The sequence below is a fragment of the Haliotis cracherodii genome, unplaced genomic scaffold, assembly GCF_022045235.1.
Source record: "Haliotis cracherodii isolate W230 unplaced genomic scaffold, xgHalCrac1.p SCAF_18, whole genome shotgun sequence".
NCBI lineage: Eukaryota > Metazoa > Mollusca > Gastropoda > Lepetellida > Haliotidae > Haliotis > Haliotis cracherodii.
The window spans coordinates 28,268,401-28,292,572 of record NW_027266273.1 but is presented as its reverse complement, the minus strand read 5'-3'; the positions used below and the strand labels follow the sequence as shown (position 1 = coordinate 28,292,572).

The 24,172-nt window shown below is 39.6% G+C and overlaps 1 protein-coding gene across 7 annotated transcripts in view; it reads left to right on the top strand.

Moving 5' to 3' along the window:
- The first annotated feature begins 6,030 nt into the window (after nt 1-6,030).
- LOC139465959 (uncharacterized) overlaps nt 6,031-24,172 on the top strand; it is a 42,469-nt gene continuing 24,327 nt past the window's right edge. For 3 of the 7 annotated variants that reach the window (XM_071247977.1, XM_071247981.1, XM_071247975.1), the window contains exons 1-2: nt 6,031-6,143; nt 23,531-23,687. In XM_071247977.1, the coding sequence (XP_071104078.1) occupies nt 6,080-6,143; nt 23,531-23,687 (221 nt within the window). In that variant the 5' untranslated portion in view covers nt 6,031-6,079. The remainder of the gene's footprint in view (nt 6,144-23,530; nt 23,688-24,172) is intronic. The other 4 variants (XM_071247980.1, XM_071247979.1, XM_071247978.1 and 1 more) reach the window with 4 other exon arrangements.

The following is a 24,172-nucleotide window of genomic DNA, read 5'->3' as shown; positions in this document are numbered from 1 at the left end:
CAAAACATTATTAAATGCATTATTCAAAACTCGTCTTACCGTTTACTGTTCCGCATCATATGAACTGAAATATACAATTTCCCTGCTGTCAGTTGTATCAAGTACCAAACCGGAGCTGTCTCTATATGTGCAATTGTAGTGTCGGTTATCAATTTAACGGATAGGAATTATCTTTTTAAATCTCAACAATCAAAATCCCGACCCACACCCACAGTTGACATAAGGGCGTGGTGGGATTTTAAAAATATACAAGAGAAAAGACCCTTGATACTGATGTGTGTTGAGTTGGTGTGGAGGCCTCATCACGAACTCATTTGTTGTGATTAGTTGCAGAGCATGTTCAGGGGTGAGTGAATGAGTTGGGTTTAACGCCGCTTTAAAGGGGCACTGATCTAACGCCATTCCCCGGACTGGTTGTTGCCTTTGTTATTGTTTTTTCCCCCGTGAGTACCCGGATGATACGCAACGCAACTGAGCGTGACCAGAGACTGGGCTACCGTCTGCAAGGACAGCTAAATACACTTGGAGGCTGGAGGCAATATTTGTTTTACGCATTTTTGCATAAACACTGATTGGTTAACTGTGATCTATAAAGATTCGACAAAGGGCGCATGTTAAATAATTTCTTCAGCCTAAACAAACAGACAAAAAGAACGGCGGAGCTCATCGGAAGTCGTCATTTGGAAATACCCCAGATGGTTATAGTTTAATACTAAAAAAAGTATCCATGCAGTGAAAGCATTTTCGGATTTCGGATTGTGTAATACGATTACTACTCCCTTGTTGTCATACACGTTTTCTCGTATAACCCTACACTTGTGTATTTGTCGTCATTCACTTGATGCCCAGTTAATGAATTTATTACAGGTACAATTAGTGGTAGCACCACTTAGATTACCTGACAAAGGTTCTCATTTGGCATTTATTGTGTCTGGGGTAATTATTCAATCTAAATCCAGGTTTGAAGTGAGGTTATGTAATATGCACGTGGCAGCCCAGCAAGAGATGAATGATCAGTTGATTTACTTTTTTTTGTAAATCAACGGATCGTTCCTAGTCATCAAAGGATTAACAGAAAATACGTTGATTAATTAATCACGGTTATCTTGCACAGTGGATATGTCAAAAGTGAGTGTTTACATGTCTAGGTTTACTAAAACAAAGGGAATACACTCATATCATGGCGTGAAGTGCCGATGTAAAAACAACATACAATTTGTTCAAAGGGTTAACTGATAATACGTTGATTGGTTGCTCATTGTTATCAAACTCAATGGATTTTTTAGGAACCGTCGACATAATGAAAATAGTTGTCACGTGGCCTTTCTCAGCCGACCCTTGAGACTTGACACCCGAAACGATATATATCTTTTAGAATATTTGATAGTTACAGAGACACGTGACATCGAATAAGTTATTTTGTATAGCTGCAGACGAGTGGGATATTATTCCTTTGTGTGGATATTCACGGATACATTCCTCGAATAAGGAAGCTGCCTATTTATACACATAAATTTGGTAAGTTGTAATTATGGTATTTGCATTTTGTTTTCCTTCATTTGAACCGATTCGTTCTTGTTTTTCTACGTCTTGGTTGGGAAATTCTTCAATGCGCGATAGACGTTGTTTTCACAGGTCATTTCCTTTGTAAGCGTGTATAGATTACCGTCAATTTGTAAAATGTGATTCTCTCAGGCAATTTTTAAAATGTGTAAATATTTCAGTCATTTTGACTAAAAAATCTGTCCAGATTGATTAAGACGATCAAAAGGGCCTACAAACATCACAACAGATTATTATGTAGGATTAGAAGCCAAACAACATAGAAATGTACTTTTCAACGTAACATTTTCAGTCTCTTGGTGATGACATTAAACATCAAAATGTTTGGAATTCGTTATCATAATAATACAGATGGAAATGTTTTTCAGTCACTTTGTAAAATAACTGAATATTTAGACGTTTAATAAATATGTTACACATTTTGACAGTAACAAAATATACACACTATAAAAAAAGCAATGCTCAGGTGAAATATTTACTTTGTGTTGCAAGTCAAAATAGTGTAAACGAAAATCGCAAAATTACCAAGCATGTGACTTATCAAAACTTCGTCACCATTACCGATGCTACCCACAAAGATGCCTACATTTCCTTATTATCTCGAAAAATGTATTTCATTTTGTTGATCAATGTGACCATATGCTCTTATTACTACCGGTATCCATAAAAGAGACTAATGCGCTTACGAATGGCGCAACAGAGGTCGCGAGCTAGTCTAGATTTCTGCTCTACATCCGGGTACTCACTGGGAAAAAACAATAACAAAGGCAAGAACCAGTCCCGGGGAATTGCGTTAGATCAGTGCCCCTTTAAACAGTATTCCAGTTATATCGCGGCGTGTCAGCTTAATGTTGGGGGAAGCCCGAAGTGATGCAGGTCTCAGACGTTTACCAACTCGGTGACACCCACGAGCACGGGTATGGTGCTGACAAACCTAGAAACATAATCGGGGCGAACCGGGGTTCGAACTCACAATCACAGGTTTCGGGTGTGCCCAAGCGACAACTGTGCACAGCGAATCGCGGCGCCTTAGGCGACTGGGACATCCGTGATCCCGTTCAGGGATGAAAAGCAGAAGTGTGTGTGTGTGGCGGGGGGGGGGGGGGGGGGGGGGGGGGGAAGAGAGAGAGAGAGGGGCATTGTAGCATGTACACCAGCATCACCTGGGTTTGAGTGTTGACCCACGTGCAATAGAATACATTAATTGTGTCTCATTCCCCAACACATCTGTGGTAGATCCCGTGGGGGTTGCCTCCAGTGCGGACCCGGGGTAGAATAGGTCTTCAGCAACCCATATCGTAAGAGGCGACTAACGGGATCGGGTGGTCAGACTCACTGGCTTTGTTGATTTGTTGATTATATTAAGTCACATGAGAGGGATATATAGTGGATCATTTGTAGCTGGGTACATTTGACAGAACGCGTTCACTGAAGATGTCGCACTGGAGTCGTTCGTTCGTTTGTTGTTTAACGCCGCACTCAGCAATATTCCATCTATATGACTGTGGTTTGTAATATTATCGAGTCTGGACCAGACAATCCAGTGATTGACGTCATGAGCATCGATCCACGCAATTGGGATACGATGACATGCATCAACCAAGTCAGCGAGCCCGACCACCCGATCCCGTTAGTCGCCTCTTACGACAAGCATAGTCGCTTCTTACGACAAGCATGTTTTGAAGACCAGTTCTATACCCGGATCTTCACGGGACGCCTATTTCTACATACGTTGTACATGTCTGTTCATAACCGACTACAGAAGCTTGGACTCATCTTATTCTTCGTCGTCATTCTGACACCCGCGATGTAAGGTTTATGAGCGCTGTGACGACTTCATTTGGTTGTTTGGCTGTTGTATAACGCCGCTGACAGCACAATACCAGCTATATCACACAGACATTTAATAATCGATATTAGACAAACCGGTGATCGATATTAAAAGCATCGGGGTACAATGACATACAATCCACCAAGCCACTGAATCCGACCTTCTGATCCACGAAGTCGGCAAACACGACAAACACGGGTCGCTGTGGGTCTTCCAGACGACCGTAGAGATAAAGTGAAATCATTAGTCGATAGCCATACATGTCAGGACAACCAATGTTGTCCTTGTTTCTTTGTTGTTCAACGCCGCACTCAGCAATATTCCAGCTGTATGAAGGCGGTCTGTAAATATGCATTGACGTATTGTATAAATGGAAATAACTGATAATCACCATTATATACAATACGTCGATGCATGAGTCACTTATTGGATAAATCCCGATATGTCCCGAAATACCCCAATATATACGATATATCCCGCTATATTCCGAGAAGTCGCGATATGGCCTCAAATTATACCGATATTTCCCGAAATAGCCCAATATATCCTGCTATATTCCGAAATGTCTCGATATGGCGAGATATATCCCGATATTGACAAACAGAGACTGGGATGTACAGCCAAGCATCGCGACGGACAATACTTACATGACAAGGAGACAAGGAGACAAGGTTCGCTTCAACAGCCAGACCAAACTTTTTGTATTGAAATCATTCTAAACCAATGTGCCCCTAAACTCCAATTCATAACGTAATCTAACTAACAGTTAATGATAACCCCAGTTGTATAATGTTGCCAGTTTTACACTATTTACTTTGACAATGTGTTGACTTAGTCCAAAGCTGGACCCTAGATAGTGGAGTCCTGTTCTCCTTAAATACGTTCCCCGGCTTAGCTGGTAGTAACAGCCATGATGAAAATCAAAAACCCCGTTTTCTGGTGATGACACAACAAAGAGGCTCACTAAGCTGTCGTGTATTGAGTGATCATGCACTTGCGGCAGCCTGGCTGGGAGGCGCTCCGAGCAGAATACACCCAGCGTACATACTCGGTGATCAATACAACCGTTCTCATCACCCGCGCTACGTTGCCAGGGGCGACACATGCCATCATTGCTTACTGAGTAACAGAATGATAGAGGTTACTTAGGATGAATACGCCATGGGTCACGTTGTATGTAATATGTGAGGACCCTATGACGTTATTGTAAGAACTTCTATAACATCTGACCTATATTTAATTAAAGTGATCATATAGCCTCGTTATTTATATTGTATTCGCATACTCAAACAATTGCACTTCAGTCTAGGCCCAGGTGCAAGTGCTATAAAGGAAGCTGAGACGCTCTGCCTGTGCAACCATGGTAATCATTAACACTAAGGGTGATCTACATCACGATGCCGATGAAGCATCCCATGTTTGTCGTTGGAGGTGACTAACGGGATCGGGTGGTCAGACTCGCTGACCAGGTTGATGCATGCCATCGTATCTAAATCGCGTAAATCGATGTTCATGAATGATGTCTGTCACTGGATTGTCTGGTCCTGACGCATTTATTTTTACAGACCGCCGTCACAGAGCAGGAATATTATAATAGTTGTGCTGAGAGACAAACTGGTGTTGGAATGACTTGACTCCAAGTATCCAGGGCTGACAGTCGGCCAAAGTCTGGGTCCCTGGTAGTTCAACAAGAGATGGGGAGTAAGGTACTCGGCTACCCCTTTATAAGACCATTATATGTTTTTATGTTTTTCTCCAACCTCAACTAACAAGAGAGCGGAGGGCGAAATAAGGTTTAAATGATAAAATAAACATAAAAACTGTTTTTGTAACTTACTTTCAGACATTTGGAAGTTCAAAACACTTGACACTAGACTTTCCATGAATTTATGACGTAGATCGTTTTGTCGCTGTGTGTACATCTGACTGCACTTCGTAACGTTATGACAGGACAGACTGTCAACAACGTCTGACCGTTGCCGTGACGTCTCAAAGACTAGGGTGAGAGTAGCTTCCCTTTGACAAAGGACAGCTACTCTAGAGGACAGACCGCCAACGTTCGCTAAATACGATGTTTATTCCTAATATATGATATTTACCATCCCCAAACTCACTCGCGTGATAACCTCTATTTATAAGTGAGGCGAAATAGGCTTTACTTCGCGTTCCAGATTATCCCACTTAGGTAGTGACGTCACTGTAACGGAGAACAAGTATAGCGAATAAACACACACTAGTCATTCACCTGAGATGTATAGTTCGTGGTGAGTGATAAGTTAATGAGTGGGCGACAGTTCCCTATATAAACAAATGTATACCTATTCGGGGCTCCTATAATGTGCTTTCAGCGGGAAATTACACACGGGTTAACCACACGTTCTCTGGTATGTAGGAGAACGAGCAGACAAATATACATTTTAAAAATAAACATTATTTTCAGCCGCACAACAGCGATTAAAGTTCGTATACCTTTTTTTTTCTGTTTTACTGAATAATGTACATGGATAAACAATTACAATACGATTGTATACATGTTGCGTAACACGTTTATCCGTACTTGCCCAACGAGACAGATGCCGTTCTTATTGCATGGTTGTTGTATATAACAATACAGAGTTACTTCCCCTTGCCGTCTATCGATTGCTTAACATAACATTTCGCCCATCGCCCGGCTGAAAGACAGCCATGGCAAAGTGGATAACGTTGTGTTTTCTCGTAGTCTGCGTGGCAGTTATCATCTTAACCCTTGGTAAGATACAAAATATTTTAGCACTTTGCTCTATCAGTCTTACTGACCAAAATATCCCAGCGTGAAATGACAAGAAATGTATTTTTTCTGCGTGTTTACCGACTCTCTTAGTCTCCGGCTCTGACAGTCGTTTCTGATGCTCGGCTGCATTTGTAGGTCGTTTGTTTGTTTATCTTGACGTCAGCAGCCCTGAGAATTGAGATGGGTACCCAGCGTCCAATGTACGGGAAAATCTACCCGGTACCAAACCTACCCGGACATATGCCAGCATAGACCTAGATCCTGGCAATGGCGATCTCTGTTGACTGGGACATGATCAACATGTTGCCGTTTCCAAGCTCTAGCTCTAGGCGGCAAATGCCGGGCATGTTTTTAACCACCATCAGAAAGTTCAAAGCTCTTCACTGAGGCGTTCCGATGTTAATCTATAAATCAGAATTTTAATCAGGGAAGATCTGGACACCTGTGGCCATATCTAACTGGGTCGCAGACTATTTCGGACTAGTAGTATATGTAGCAACTAGATTTGGGGGAAAACGACTAGTCTATCGAAATGTACACTTGTCTCGGAATAATGTCCATGTAAATGCCTGCAAGTTGTTTCCATGTCAGCCATACACCAATGTATCCAGCCGTGACATACCACACCTTGCTCTATCACTTTTGTATTATGGTACATATAACCCAAGACTAACATCTAGTCTCTGAAATGAACATATTACAGAAAAAAAAACAGATGTTAATTATCCTATTAAAATATAAGAAGAAGCCCAGAGACTCTTTATTTTCTGATACTGCAGTAATCTAGACTTGCCCACTATTATAGACTTGCATGGGCTCTTTTGGATTATTTGTCAGACTAATGAACAACATTATGAATGTCAACAACCTGCGTCACTTTAGCCTGATCGACACACAACGCTGACACACAGCTGATATGAGGAAATGTTTTTCAAACTCACCCACTCACACTAACACTGTACCATGATAACCATAGTCCTACATCATCTTGTATGTAATGTGATATATCTTAATAGAATTGCAACATGATCTGTGTAAATGTTGAAACTCATGTCATAGGGCAGAACAATAAGACAAGGATTGGTGGACATCATATATTGTACTTTGTTATCAGGGGAGGAACCCTTCTCATGTTTTATACTGTAGGACCTCCCCAAGTGAACAGACAAGTGTGTTTTATACTGTAGGACCTCCCCAAGTGAACAGACAAGTGTGTTTTATACTGTAGGACCTCCCCAAGTGAACAGACAAGTGTGTTTTATACTGTAGGACCTCCCCAAGTGAACAGACAAGTGTGTTAAAAGTATGTGTTGGTGGAGGCAGAGACAGCCTAAGGAGTGTGTATATAGGTCACAGTTCAGTGTGATTGTTGAGAACCTGCGTGCATTCCACAAGTACACCAAAGGGAGTGTAGGTTCAAAACAGGACATGCTTGAGTAAGCCTGTTGACGGATCATAGTTAGACGGAGTCCACATCTCCCTTCTGTTGATAAAGACCTGTTGAATAATAACTTCTCGTTACTTTTTTCTTACGTTTGCATGACATCATGATGACATACACCACAATTAGGATAGCGTTACCCTAATTAAAGTGTGCTTATGGGTAAAGAAGGACTTTCGTTATGGTCTGGTGCCCATTCAGTCCCAGTCTAGATGTGATATAAAGCAAGATTAGTGTCATGTGGCAAACCGAGGCACAATCTCTTCGTAGCACGGATATTGAAAACTGCTCTCCACATCATCGAAGAATCATCAGCAGACAAAGAAAGTGGCTTGACAATGACAACATTGCTCGGACTGTCAGTTTATCCAAGTCTCTTCCCCCCCAACCCATATATTTCCAGCTAGGATACAATATGTTACTTCTCATAATGTGGGTCTTGGTTTACGTTTCCTGTGGCAGTATAATATGTGACTTGAGGTAAGGTGGCAAACTGGCTACAAATTGTTCTCTGGGTAAAATAACCCAACTACAGTAAACTACGGTTACAACAAACACGAAGGGACTGCTAATTTGAGTTCATTATAACTGAAGTTGGTTATAAGCATATATACAGCAAATGACCGGGAACAGGAATGAGTTCGTTATCCGTCAGTTCGTTATAAGTGTGTTTGTTATAATATAAACATTGTTTACTGTAGAAGATGTTTGCCCTGTTTGACTAAGGGTAGTTCTCTATACTTTATCACACATGACCTGCAATGTTTGAATTTTATGATTAGTATCTCTGCCACCCATTGATCAAACATGAGCCTATTAGTGCAGGTCACACCAACTTGCTGTGTGTACCCAGCCACCTTGTCCACACGCTGTCTAGCCTCAGCTCCTTTGGCAGAGATTTGAATACCCTGATATTGATTTTAGTCAACACCATTAGAGGCATAACGTTTCATGTGCAATGTAGATACAACCCTTTCCTTCATCATCCTCTAGAAGCAGAGTCCTTGGTACGATTTTGACAAAAATCATGAGCATTTGTATATATGAATCACATCAACGAGTGATGACATCAGGTGTTCTCGAAAAGCTGAGCTTGTCCTGCCCCACAGGTGACGCCCATCACAAACACATGCAAAGGCAAGTCAATTGTTCACCTGAAAAGACTTTGGATTATATGGTACTAGTCCAACTCGAGAATTTGCATTTGACATCATTTTTGTCACTGATGCGTCAAATTTAGAAATATGTACCTTAAAACCTTTTGAAGGCTGAACTAATTCTTTGACTGTTGTAACCTTGATCAAACACCTGAGCAAGAGTGGTATGACAGTCTTTGAAATCTTTGTAGAAAGAGCTTGCTTGATTATAACTCAATAGTTGTGAAATATAAACTCCATAGGCGGGAGTTGTGGGAATATTACTCGACCTAAAGAGAAAGTTGACTTTTGGAAAGTTGGAAGGGATCCCTCTTGTGGATAGTTTTTTGTCAGCCTGAATCGTTGTAGTCTTGGACTATTGGACAAGAGTCAATATCTGCGGCTACAGTTGAGGCTATATATCCCGGGGCCGTGACGCCACTTGTCTCGTAATAACCAGCAAGTAGGTCCAGCAGGATAGGAAGTCGTGCGTGTTACAAGATTATTGCTATGTAGCCCTTGTATGAAATATGTTACATGGACTTTATCCTTTAAAAGCATCGGGTGAAGGTCGGAGCATAAGGCGTGTTACATCCTCTATTAATGAACCCTCATTGTCTGCTGCTCTATTGATTATCATGAAAGTGGACTTTTTTGGATCAGTACTCAGGCTTGTGGCTTGGTTAGTAGTGTGTCATTGTACCCTGATCTAGAGGTTGTCTTGCACGTCTTTTAGGGTGGTACATATCCTGTATTAGGAATAAACTGGATATTTTCCATTCCAAAACTCACAATGATAACATGATGTCATGTAACGTGATGCATCTTCCCGCATCTTCCGAGGCAAGTGAGTTAACTGACTTTAAAAGTCAAGTTTCCACTCTTGCCAAACTAGGGTGGAGTTGTGGAGATATATTTTGGCTGGTCTAACTAGTCTATGCACAGTCCAATCAAAATCCTGTGACAAAATCAACATTGGGTTTAAAAACAACATGGCAACTGTCGTACCGATTTCGTCAGATTGCAGGAATTGCAGAGCATGTGTACTGTTAACTGGGCGTCGGCAGATATTTTCCAGATCTTTACATGTTTTTAATGAAAGTGCACAAGTGATTTGATGTTCCTCGCGAGGTGATTATCTTGATTATCTATCAGGTCATCTTGACTGGGCGTTGTAATATGTTTTTAGCAACTCCAAGTTATATGAGCGATGGCATCTGATTGGTCAGTAGGATGTACATAGAAGGGACATAACTCGTAATAGCCACTGGTGAATTGAACCAAGAAATTCCAGCCTATTTTGCAAGTTGGGGAATTTGACTCCCTTGCCTTGGGAAAATGGGTGTGATGGGGTGGCACAGTGGTTGAAGTGTTTACACTTCAGACAAGGACACCTTGTTTTGATCATGTCATTGTGTCCCAATTGTGAATGATGTCAATCACTGGATTGTCTGGTCCTGACTCGATTATTTACAGACTGCCATCATAGAACTATCATATAGCTGAGTCCAGCATTAAAAAAACCAGGAAAGGTCCTAGGCTGATAAAACATGATAAGTACAGCATAAGTAGATGTATTAGTCAACAATATGAGTTGTAACAGGATCACGAGAGGTACTCTGGGTTTTATGCAGAAGTGAGTGGTATAAAATCTAACAACATGAACAAGGGATGAATAAAACCCCACGTACCCCGAGTGATCCAGCTACATTGATTCTATCTTATCGACATGTTTTAATGTGACATTGCAAAACAATTTAACAAATTTAGAATTGATAGAAAACAGCTTGCGCCATGGCACGTAACTTCCATTGACTCAGAAAAAGCGTGTGGCTTTTTACTTTGAAGCGGGGTATAAGGGATTAATTCTTACTCTCAGAAATCCACATGCAGCCTGTATTGCTTGTGGTAGGGTATAAGAGATTCATTCCCCCGCTGAGAAATTTATTGCCCTCCAAGGTGAGTTACACAGTATTTTATCAAGATCACGTGGACCAGTGACATCTCATCATTCTGACATGAAAGTATGATAAGGATTCTTGTAACAGCAAAAGGGGTTTGCGTTGTGTTGTGTCGTGTTGTGTTGTCATGATGTTGTACAACCATGAGAGAACAAATTTTTGGTCATTTTTATCCTTCCGTTTTTCAAAAGGGGGTGATATAGTGATCAACATGTCCATCCGTTCCCGGAGCAGAACTCCTAAACCATGGAATATTTCTTGTTGAGACTAGCTATACAGATCGTCTAGTGGTGAACTGGTGACTTTTGAAAATTTTTACTTTCATGAGGACAAGTTGGACTTCACTGCACATGAGGCCAGTAGAGTGTACTATGGAATTAGAAACATCAGTGGCCACACCTCGGTAATCACCAGCTTGCATGATGATCATAATAGCGCTGCTCTTTGTCCTCACATTCCTTGTCAAGCTCAGGGCGAATTAGTCCACTGACTCGGTAGAATGCATACTTCCAGAGAGTTGTAATCCTGATGGTTCACAGTTTCCGCCTGTTACCAAATGTTGAAATATTGTCCTCATGTCCTCATTATGAACAGCCATTTTCCATTTGACTTTTTAATACTATTTCCAGATAAAGGCAGTATCAGCGTAGCTAGGGATTATTTAGAAAACATATCAGATAAGCATCACAGCATAAGGTCTAACATTCATTTATAGACGTATTTCCCAAAAATTATATTCTGATGTTAAGCAGCGTATTTTCTTGATTATGTTGAACACTGTTTCGCCTATAATACAGCTGTGTAGAAGGGATGGGCATTATTTATGCCATAATGAGATTTGATTGTTTTTTTCCCCCCAACACAAAGACATTGCTGTGGGCACGAAACACAAGGAAAACCATGTCAAAAAATCTGCACTGAAGTACGCTAGTTAATCATGTAATTACCCTGATTACACTGTCCGGTTATAAAAAGTGTTCATTGTATATCTGGACTTATATCTGTAAGCTATAATGTAATTCTTATTCAAAATTTTATGCAATATTGTTGACATTAATTTGGCAAAATTGTGTGTGAAGTGGTTGGTAGATCACACAATTCACCATGATTTATAGCAACTGCGGTCAGATTATCGTTATTGATGCGTTGAAATGAACTTCAGTTGAAAGAGAATGGATACATATATCATAAATGCCATGCTTGGACTCGTAACAGATGTATTTGTTGTAGCTTGACTGTTCTATGTCGACAAAGAGTTTTTGCGAGCGCGAGTGTGGGAGTGACTGGCTATATTCTTACATACGTAAAAAAATTGCGGCAATAGCTGTAGCAAAGTGCTATGCTTATGGTTATTGTTATCTTAAATATATATGGCAGAAGCTGAAACTAATATCACACGATATTGGAATATATTATTCCTGATAAAATAATAGTTTCAGGTACAGTGCTTCCTATCATTGCATCAAAATTCTTTAAAGTTATATTATTGTAATTTTAACCGAATCATCGGTAGATTGTGAGAATGTGTGTACAACTGATTGCAGTTTCCGGCTTAGTTTAAAACAAAATACACACAGTAATCTTAATCTCAGCAAGTAAAACAATGCCTAGCAGAACTGGAAATACAATTAAACAGTAAATCATCATGTCTAATCAACTTTTTGTTTACCTGACTTTGCTGAAGGGATATGATGTAAAGTTTTTCTGTTTATAATACTGAAACTTTTATTTAAAAAATACTGAATACCCTAGGGATGAGGTGAAATGGGGTTTAACGTCGTGTTCAAGATTGTTGCACTTTTATAGCGATGTGCATGCACATGTGTATGTCTGCTTGTACTAGTCCGGAATAGATGCCAATTTTAGGTGCTAGCCTACTGAGATACCATGCCGCAGTTTAACATGGATACCCCACTCAGACACAGTATGCTGACTCCGAGCCAACCAGTCCTTCTTTTAGCCCCTTAATACCAAGCGTCAGGCAGGGTAACAACAAGTACCATCTCTTGGCATCTTTTGGTATGACATTGGCATGCTGGAGACTGATTTTTTTCCCACACAACACTGTCTATTTGCTTGTGCTGCAAAAGCAAACCTAAATATTTCAAAATGAAAAAACATCGTTGTTAAATTATGTGTTGGATATGTTCTTCTTTATCCATGTTTTAAACATATTAACATTTTTTATTTTTTTTCCCAACATTTTTGGGGGGAAATTGGCTTCAAATTAATCATGGCAGCATTTACTCTGCCTCCTGAGACAGGCTGGCCAAGAACATGAAGAAGCCTTTCAATAAAATAATGATTTATTGAGGCCTGACTCAACAGACACACTGGAAATACTCCTGGCAATTGATCACAACCAGATGTCCCCAACAGAATCTTAGCACTCATCATGCCTATGTCATGTCATGTCATGTCATGTCCGACACTCACCATATTAAAGCTCCACTCAAGCTGACATGCACTGCATGATCTTGCCATTCCTTGAGATGATTGAAAACAAGGACAAGGCATCACAGCTGCACTGGAAACAGCTGCTGGAAGAAATTATAAATATTTAGCTGCCATAAATAGCAGCTGTTAATGTAGATAGGTTCAGTCTGCTGCTAAGACAACAAGCAATGTTCAATATGAAAATCACGTGACATTTACACGTCAATTTGTAAACAAAAATGGCGACTCCGATTCACGTCGGTAAGTTCTGCTTTTCGGTATCCTAAGTGTCACCACTCAATAAAGGACCTATGAAAAGTAGGTACCACTGTCCCAAATTATATATTTTGACATTTGCATCGGTCTAATTTTTCAGGTTAAACTGTTTATAGTGTTATTTGAAACGACAGGCTATGTGACTGTATATACTGTAGTGTAGACCAAGGTGAGATTAGGTCCATATACGTTTCTAAAACTTAAAATACATCATACACACAAATAAACGTCACAGTTTTAGATCCTGAGGGGAATTATCTATTATGTGATGCCATTAACAACTATGTTAGGCAAAGCATATGTAGCACTAACGACATCTGAAAATAGTGTACAGCGAAAATATTGCCATTTTCGCATTTTACCAATTCACTGTTCTAAATGTGATTATTTAGTTAAATAAGGTATAGCTACATGAGAATTTCAATTACAAAACCATTGGGTTTCTGCTCTTTGTCAAAACACCAATCATCATTCCAAAAAGACTCCAATAATCCTATATTCGTTTTCGAAACAAAAACTCTGGACCGCCCGCCATGTTGATAGCGTTGGGAAATCACGGTTCTTTTCGCGTTTGACGAGATGCCTATCACATCAAATGTATTTCACACTCAGCTATGATACATACATCCCTGAATTCATCATACCATTAAGAATCAAATGACATTTTGTCTAAGTCACCAATACAAACGGTCCAAATGAAATCAACCGCAATATTCAAGTGTGAAACCAAACCCTGTGCTCTCCTCATTCAAAAAAATGTAAACAAAGCAAACTTCTAGTTTTACTTAACATTTTCTACTATTCCGAGAGATTTAGTCGTCAATTTGTTGCCTACATTAGCTCGGATTATTACGAATATGCAATCCTTGCAAAAATTGAGGAATAAATAATTAGAGTCTAGATACTTTTTTGGAAAAGTCAACAGAAATCGTTCCACGTGACGCCATGATATTGACGCAAAATCACACACACTGACGACGGTATTGGTCTGCCTTTCCACATAGTATCAAGGCGAGAATGGAAACATAAAAACAAACAGAACTTGTTGATTTCAGATTGATTCTGATTACTTAACTTACATGACTCATTTATGTATGTATATGTGATCCCAGCCTCACGGTAAAACCTGCTCCAAACATTCTGCGTACTGCTATCAGTGAACTCGCTACGTTATGACGGGAGGTTACCGGTAGTGATGTCATATTAGTATACGTCAACATCAACATCGTTGTACATATTTGTTATTTCCTTTGAGGTGCAGGTGAACTAGCACACAACGCATTCAGTTCATGAAGTAGTTTACTGTTTCAATCTTCAATTATAATTTGAATATCGTTCAATATCTTTTCACCCAGTAAAATAATGCACTGCTGCAAAATGGGTACATGTATGCAGTACTGTTACTAATATAATCTAAAATGCCATAGAATTTATGAAACTCATAATAATCAGCTGGTTTTTTTATTACAGAAATTGACATTCATCGTGTTATTCTTCCTATAAGATGCGAATGTACCACACTGCAGCATATACATATTTCCTTTGGAGAATTGTGAAATATTCATTGTGGCAAATTTATATAGATAGGTTAAATAAAACATGCCCTTCATTTCTTAAATTAAAGTAAATGTACACCTAAGGGAAATTCGTCCCGTTATATTTTTATTAATGTATAACTCATGTGTGGACAACTATTTGTTTCACATTTGGATTTTATCGTCTAATTGGCGGAACATTGACAGCTAAGGCTTTTTGTCAGAGATCTCGCGAGACCCGAGTTGTATCCAACTCGCCGCCGTGTGAATGCCAAGTTGTATACAACTAGTTGTACCGTGTGAATGCCCCTTTACTTACGGAACCATCTGTAAGTGTGACGAGTGGGCTAAGATAGTTAGCTATGCCTGGTGCGGGTCTACACACTGTAGAGCTTAATGACAGGAATTTGAGTATATTTTGAAACTTGGGATTACCATAGTGGAAGAGTTAAAAGTTAACTAGGAACCATGTTGATGTGTGGATCTATATCGGTAACACTTTCCACGGAAATTGTGCTGAGACACTCTGATGACAGATATCCTGATCAAAGCATGTGAACCGAACTCACTATAACGCCAGACATTATCTCACCTTACATTACAATACTACCTTCTGATTGGTTGAGGAGCGGGCAACTATTTTGCTTGTACCCTGCTCATGTCGCCTCATGTCCTGTACTCGTCATCACTGGACACATTGAGCACCACATGATTATACCGTTATTACTATTATCATCCAATACATGATTGATCTTATACATCCACTTGTTATTTATGAGTAAGATAGTTTGCCTACTTCACTGCACAGCATGTACAGTCTAACCTAATCAAGCAATTTCGCACCTGAACAGAAATAGTGTCCAATTTATCAACCCCACACCCTGTAGCTTGCCTCAAGGCTGAAGCGCTGAATATTCAATATGTGATATCTCATGATATGAAGCGTCAATGCCAGAGAACAACCATTGTCAATCACTGATGAAACCGATTCCATTGCGTGGTGAATATTATGTGAATGGATCACTGAAATACAGTGAAAACACCAAGGGCTTGTGAAAGTAAACATATATGGCATGCAGTGGAAAGAGAATATAGTTTATCAATTATCCTTCCCCATGGTATCTCGTATATCATGAAATATTCATTCTGTGTGCTGATGGCTATTGGCCTTAATTTCATTTCGCAATTTATGACAACAATGATTCATGTTTTGCGATACGTACCATAGTGTATTACATGCATCCATGTATTGCGATACGTACCACAGTGTATTACATGCATCCATGTATTGCGATACGTACCACAGTGTATTACATGCATCCATGTATTGCGATACGTACCACAGTGTATTACATGCATCCATGTATTGCGATATGTACCACAGTGTATTACATGCATCCATGTATTGCGATACGTACCACAGTGTATTACATGCATCCATGTATTGCGATACGTACCACAGTGTATTACATGCATCCATGTATTGCGATACGTACCACAGTGTATTACATGCATCCATGTATTGTGATACGTACCACAGTGTATTACATGCATCCATGTATTGCGATACGTACCATAGTGTATTACATGCATCCATGTATTGCAATACGTACCATAGTGTATTACATGCATCCATGTATTGCGATATGTACCACAGTGTATTACATGCATCCATGTATTGCGATGCGTACCACAGTGTATTACATGCATCCATGTATTGCGATGCGTACCACAGTGTATTACATGCATCCATGTATTGCGATGCGTACCACAGTGTCTTACATGCATCCTTTCATCTGGAACTGGTTTTGAGCCTGAGGTAAAAATTAACTACGGCTGCACATTTCTCAATCACAGTTGCTGAATTCATAATTTCCCATTCAACTTGACCCTTGTTGTCACTTACAGAAACATTTCCAACAAGATGAAGATGCGATATTCCTATCAGCCATAGAAGCCAACAGGTTTAGTCCACAAGTCCTTGTAATGATAACATTTGGCAAAACCCTAAAAAGGGCAAATTTCTACTGGTCCTCAGGATACCTAACTATTGGGCAGTTTGGCAAGGACTATAGGACTAGTGCCAGTTTCTAAAGCTGCAGGATGTATTTTCCAGATGTATTGTGATATGTATTCATTAGTGTTTCATATCGTGGTATACCGCACACCTCTATATATAATAGTCTTGGTGAATGGATGTTGGCAATATTCCTAAAATATTCAGATCAGTTACACACTGTTATGCGTCTCTTTTGTCAAACAAATTTTACTTTTGTCACATGTAATTGTAACCATTAATCAAAACACTTCCAAATGATTATAATCCACCCAGATGGTAATGTGGGATGTGTATTTAAAGAGTTTAAGACGAAAGTTTAATGATGATTATTTGTTACATGTATTTTTTCAAAATGAAGACAGATGAATCGTACATGAAGCTGAACTGTTGATAGAAACAGTTAGGGATCCCCAGCTGCTGTTGTCAATAAGCCAAGCCTCTGACAAACAGCCAACTCATCCAATTATTTATTGGTCGTTTAATATATTCATTGCCAGTACAATAGTCTTTGGAAACAAGCTAATTAAATGATATATAGTTCAGGTCAAGTTGGGTTGGACCCGTAAATCTATACTGCCAGCAACAGTCATATCTCCGCTATTATCCTGATTATGTTGAAATGTCTCACGTAGACAATTTAGTCATTAATCGTGTGACTACGTCATGGGTTGCGCAATACAGACAGAAATAGCAGGCATCATAAGTCGATATGGTGATGAAGGCAGGTATCGTGGAGTATGTAGGTAACACTCAGTTTCAAAATGGCTGAAAGAATAACAACTGACTAAATCGTGTTAAATTTAGGTAATATTTCACAAAGTTTTATTTCCTGTGTGGGAGTGGATGATGTTGCCATGATGTTGCCATGATGTTACACTATGGTTCCTCATGCACTCACAGAATACCAGCACTTTGTGAGCTGTCAGGACTCTAAAGTTAACAGTTGTGAAAGTGTAAAGACCAATGTTTCACCTTGTTGGTCTTCCTGGAGACACTGTACACAACACACAAGAAACAATACACTTAGGAACACAGTCCAGGGTCCGGTTCAGTGATGGTTACTGGAAGGACTTAGAAATGTCACAACTCAATATGTTTTACTTATCACAGTTCATTCATAAAACTCTGAATTAAGGGTTAGGGTTATTTTGTAAGTTCCAATTTCTGTAAAACTGAAAACGGCTTTTTGTAAATAAACAAATGTGTAAATAAACAGAATTTGAACCATTATTTGTTTACAGCAAGGACGAATTTGCCAGGCTGAAAGTGTTGTCATTAAGAATGTTTCATGAGCTGATACTCTCCTGTTTACTGCTGGGGTAACTCAACTCCAGAACAATTTACTGCTGAGAGATATGTGGTCTTCAAACTGTCATTTCTTATAATAACTACATCTCTTTTGTGTTGAAGGTCTGATGCTAGGTTGCAGATGCAGACATTGAGAGATGTTGTTCTCTGAAATAAGCAGGGCAGTTCACACTGCGAGACTTTCAACTTAAACTTTGCCAATAACACTTCTCCTGAAATTTTAGTGTAGAAGAACACCTCCCAAACTGCCACCTGAACAGTTCATGTGCCAAGGCTGTAGTTTGTCACATATCCCCATCCCGCCCCACCCTACCGTTAGCTTCAAGGCCAGAGCGTCTGTGTAAACAGTGTGAATCAGCCTGTGTATTGTGTGCGGTGAGTCATCAGGTCTGTTGGTGACTGCATTATTAGGACTGAATGAAACTTTATTATCTTACATGTTTAAGGTTGTTTGCGTTTTAAAAACCTGTAGAGTATTGTCTGTTTATTTTTTTGACTCCTCAATAGAATTTGAATGAGCTTGACTGAATAGAAGGGGATAAGCATGTCAAGTAGTGTCCGCGTATTTGACGAGTGCATTATGTGATAATGCTAATGAACCTAAAGGCCGACATCTCCTATGAATAGTAGACCTCTCCCAAATAACACAGTGACAACATGATTTCAAGCCATTGAAATGGTACAGCCCTTGGACTGCTCTTTTGAAAATATTAACAGTTCAAAGGTATATCTATGTTCAGTTTTCTCTCCAGAAATTTCAGAGAGTAAATCGGCCTATAAATATAATTTGCAAATAGTGCTGATGAATAGATATTTTGAAAAGAAATTCTCTAGAAATTTCTCAAAACATTGAAAACTTCTGACATTGACTAGTCCATCTGTGAAAGTTGTAAGGGGAGAAGGGTGTAGCTGAGGACTGTAAGCCGGTCACTGAGGGAAATGTAGACAGGTGGTTATCTGGTTAGAATAGGTCTTCAGCAACCCACACGTGTAAAGGCCACTATGCTTGTGACCTAAGCAGTGACTAACGGGATCGTGTCATCATGTTAGTTCACTTGGTCTGACTTGGTTGATGCCACTGTATCCCTATAGCATGGATCGATGCTCATGATATCAATCACTGGATTGTCTGGTCTAGTTTGGATTACTTACAGACTGCCATTATGTAGCAGGAATATTGCTGAGAGTGGCATTAAACAACAAACAAACGAAGGTTATCTGGGGCCATGACTGCTGTCACCACAAGACTTTCGGTATGAAGTATAATGCTAAATGACGGAAGTGTTGGTAAAGAGACAAAACACATGGTTATTCAAAGAAAATGCTTAAAATTGATAAGATATATAACCAAGGTCTGATTCCCTACTGCACAGTAGCACATACATATCTTACAGTTAATGTGTAAAATGACTCAAATTTTTACTTAGGCCATTTACAAAATGCCAAAATATTTCAGTCATTTTACAATTATTTTTTCTGTCAGATTGATGTGATGTTATTAAGAAGGGCTCAATACATCACAATGGGCTAATTAGGCTGGTATTGGAAGCGAAATATTTAAACGATTATACATTGACTTTATTCTTATTTTAATTCTATCATTTTCAGGCACTGGGTGATGAAATTGAGAATAAATATGTTATGAATTCGTAATCATTATGTAATAAATGTAAAAATAATTGTAAAATGACTGAAATATTTTGGCATTTTGTAAATGGCCTAAGTGATGATTTTAAGCATTTTAACATAAACAGGTGGTACAGAAGAGACTAAATGCAGACTGTGTTATTCAGAAAACAAGACTATGCATGGGTACCTTAAAGTGAGTGAGTGAGTATGGTGTTACGCCATCTTTAGCAATATTCCAGCAATATCACGGCGGGGGATACCAGAAATGGGCTTCATACATTGTATCTATGTGGGGAATTGAACCCGGGTCTTGTCTCGCGTTAATATTCAGTACACTTACTAGATAAATTATGAAAAAATGAAGAATGGGAAATAATGAAACAGAGTTAAATAAATTCAATGAATACAAGAATTCTAATGCAGATTTGCTAGTGTCTCAGAAACAACATACACAAAGTGTTTGCCAGACTGTAGTGTAGATATTTTGTAACTATTGAAACATTTATGTGAATATTTTGTTCAGATATGATTAGGAAAATTTCCTGTAGAATTTTCATTATTTCTTTACTCCATTAAATTTTCATTAGAAGTGCCACGCGGTGACATACGGCACACACCTACACAACCACATGGCCAAAGATGTGGACCAGGCCCAGATTTCACTCTCCCTCCGCCTGCTGGGCTGGCAGGGGATAATTATTGCTCCCCTGTGAGAAATACTCAGGCCTCCATACGCTATGGGTATGCTCAAAGCACGATAATACACAGACATATACAAATATATTGACAAAGCAATAAGATATAATTATAGACAGTTATACTTTCATGACCGACAAGCGCTGATGGTGGGTTGTATGTGCTGTTGCTGTAGCTGTTGATGGTGGGTTACATGTGATGTAGCTGTTGATGGTGGGTTGTATGTGATGTAGCTGTTGATGGTGGGTTGTATGTTATGTAGCTGTTGATGGTGGGTTGTATGTGATGTAGCTGTTGATGGTGGGTTACATGTGATGTAGCTGTTGATGGTGGGTTGTATGTGATGTAGCTGTTGATGGTTGGTTACATTTGATGTAGCTGTTGATGGTTGGTTGTATGTGATGTAGCTGTTGATGGTGGGTTGTATGTGATGTAGCTGTTGATGGTGGGTTGTATGTGATGTAGCTGTTGATGGTGGGTTGTCTGTGATGTAGCTGTTGATGGTGGGTTATATGGGATGTAGCTGTTGATGGTGGGTTGTCTGTGATGTAGCTGTTGATGGTGGGTTACATGTGATGTAGCTGTTGATGGTGGGTTGTCTGTGATGTAGCTGTTGATGGTGGGTTGTATGTGATGTAGCTGTTGATGGTGGGTTGTATGTGATGTAGCTGTTGATGGTGGGTTACATGTGATGTAGCTGTTGATGGTGGGTTGTCTGTGATGTAGCTGTTGATGGTGGGTTGTATGTGATGTAGCTGTTGATGGTGGGTTGTCTGTGATGTAGCTGTTGATGGTGGGTTACATGTGATGTAGCTGTTGATGGTGGGTTGTATGTGATGTAGCTGTTGATGGTGGGTTGTATGTGATGTAGCTGTTTATGGTGGGTTGTCTGTGATGTAGCTGTTGATGGTGGGTTGTCTGTGATGTAGCTGTTGATGGTGGGTTACATGTGATGTAGCTGTTGATGGTGGGTTGTATGTGATGTAGCTGTTGATGGTGGGTTATATGTGATGTAGCTGTTGATGGTGGGTTACATGTGATGTAGCTGTTGATGGTGGGTTGTATGTGATGTAGCTGTTGATGGTGGGTTGTATGTGATGTAGCTGTTGATGGTGGGTTGTATGTGATGTAGCTGTTGATGGTGGGTTGTATGTGATGTAGCTGTTGATGGTGGGTTGTCTGTGATGTAGCTGTTGATGATGGGTTGTCTGTGATGTAGCTGTTGATGGTGGGTTGTATGTGATGTAGCTGTTGATGGTGGGTTGTCTGTGATGTAGCTGTTGATGGTGGGTTATATGTGATGTAACTATTTACCTCTTGTTTGTATGATCCAGACTTCATCACTTGCTTGCCTCCATCATAAGATTCATAGTTTATCAATTTCATCATAAAACAACATTCACTCGTTCAGTCATGTGATAGTTATTTTTATTACTATTTTTGTCACTTCAGTCATCTGGTGGATAGATGGTTCTTGTTGTTACCCTGCCTGCCACTCAGCATTTAAGGGGCTGAGGCAAGGACTGATCAGCTTGAGTCAGTATACCGTGTCTGAATGGGGTTTCCATGGTAAACTGTGGCATGGTATCTCAGTGGGCAAGCACTATAAAACAGGCATCAGTCTGGACTAGTACAAGCAGCCAAACACTCATACACATACATGTACATGCGCGTCCCTACATACAGCTAAATAATCTTGAAAGTTTTTTTTCAGAGGCACATTTTTATGAGTTCTGAATATCTGTCCCTGTGGCATCCAGGGCGTTAAACCCCATTTCACCCATGTCACCTGCAATTATATTCAATTACAGGTAGTCTCACATTCTCTCTGAGACTCTCCCTAAAACCCATTCACTGTCCGAATCTTCTGTTGACAATGCCGATGTTGTTTTCATATGGACCTTGGTTGATGCATGTCATCATATCCCAATTGCATGGATCGATGCTCATGATGTCAATCACTGAATTGTCTGGTCCAGAATGGATTATTTACAGACCGCCTTCATATAGCTGGAATATTGCTGAATGAGGCGTTAAACAGCAAACAAACAAAATTTCATGTAGACATTGTCCTGATCTTCTGTTGACTATACCTATGTTGTTTTCATATAGATATTGTCCTGTCATGTTCCATTGCCGATGCCAATGTTGTTTCAATGATACTATACTTGATATATATACTTTGGTTTTATTATATTACTTGTATTCATTTTATGAACACATTACCAGAAAACACATAATTATGATAAATTAAGAATACACTACACTGTCATCATACACAGTGCTAGCTAATGTACTATATACAACAACTCTTCAAATAAATAGTAACCTAACCTAAGTTTCTAAATAAATAAAGTAGTAATTATATGTACTAACTTTTGAGGCACAGGGACGAGAAGGTGCTCTCAGAACATGTACAGAGAAATATGCCAATGTTGTTTTCATAGATACATTGTCCTAATCTTCAGTTGAGAATGCTGATGTTATCATACGTGTCATACGTGTCATCAGTTGACAATGCCAATGTTTTCATACATGTCATCTTCCTCTTCAGTTGACAGTGCCAATGTTATCATACGTGTCATACATGTCATCAGTTGACAATGCCAATGTTATCATACATGTCATCTTCCTCTTCAGTTGACAGTGCCAATGTTATCATACGTGTCATCAGTTGACAATGCCGATGTTTTCATACATGTCATCTTCCTCTTCAGTTGACAGTGCCAATGTTATCATACGTGTCATACATGTCATCAGTTGACAATGCCGATGTTTTCATACATGTCATCTTCCTCTTCAGTTGACAATGCCGATGTTATCATACATGTCATCTTCCTCTTCAGTTGACAATGCCAATGTTATCATACATGTCATCTTCCTCTTCAGTTGACAATGCCGATGCAGCCAGAGGACGATTTAGTTCTCGAAGCAGCGCTCGATATGGAACTAGAGTGAGAGTGAGGAACAGGATCAGTGGAACGAGGTATGGTCGCACGAGGTACAGTGGAACGAGGTATGGTGGCACCAGGTACAGTGGCACCAGGTACTAAGATGGAAACAGAAGGAGTGATTCATAATTTGTTTGTGACTAAATACACACTTTCTGAATCGTTAGACATCAATGTGCTGTCATTCAAAGGACAAAAAAACAAAACAATTTCTTAAATCCTTCTACAAATGAGCGCATACATATCTTATACAGATATTGGTGTTTCAAACAAGTACAGGTTTCCGAACACCTAGTGGTGAAACCATACATAGGCACACAGGTGCATCGTGAGTTTTCATGCGACGATATGATACACGATGCACTTTTTTTTGTATTGATACAAGATGAAACTACTCGTTTACTGAACCTCCACCCCAGTGTTTTTGTAAGTCAAATATTACAAAATGTGTAAATATATGACAATTTATTGTTCATTAACAGACAAAACTGAAACCAGTTGCAAATCTGGTTGTGCATGAATATTAATATATGCCCAAATATGGGCATTGTTGACATTTCTTTGCATACACAATAACAAC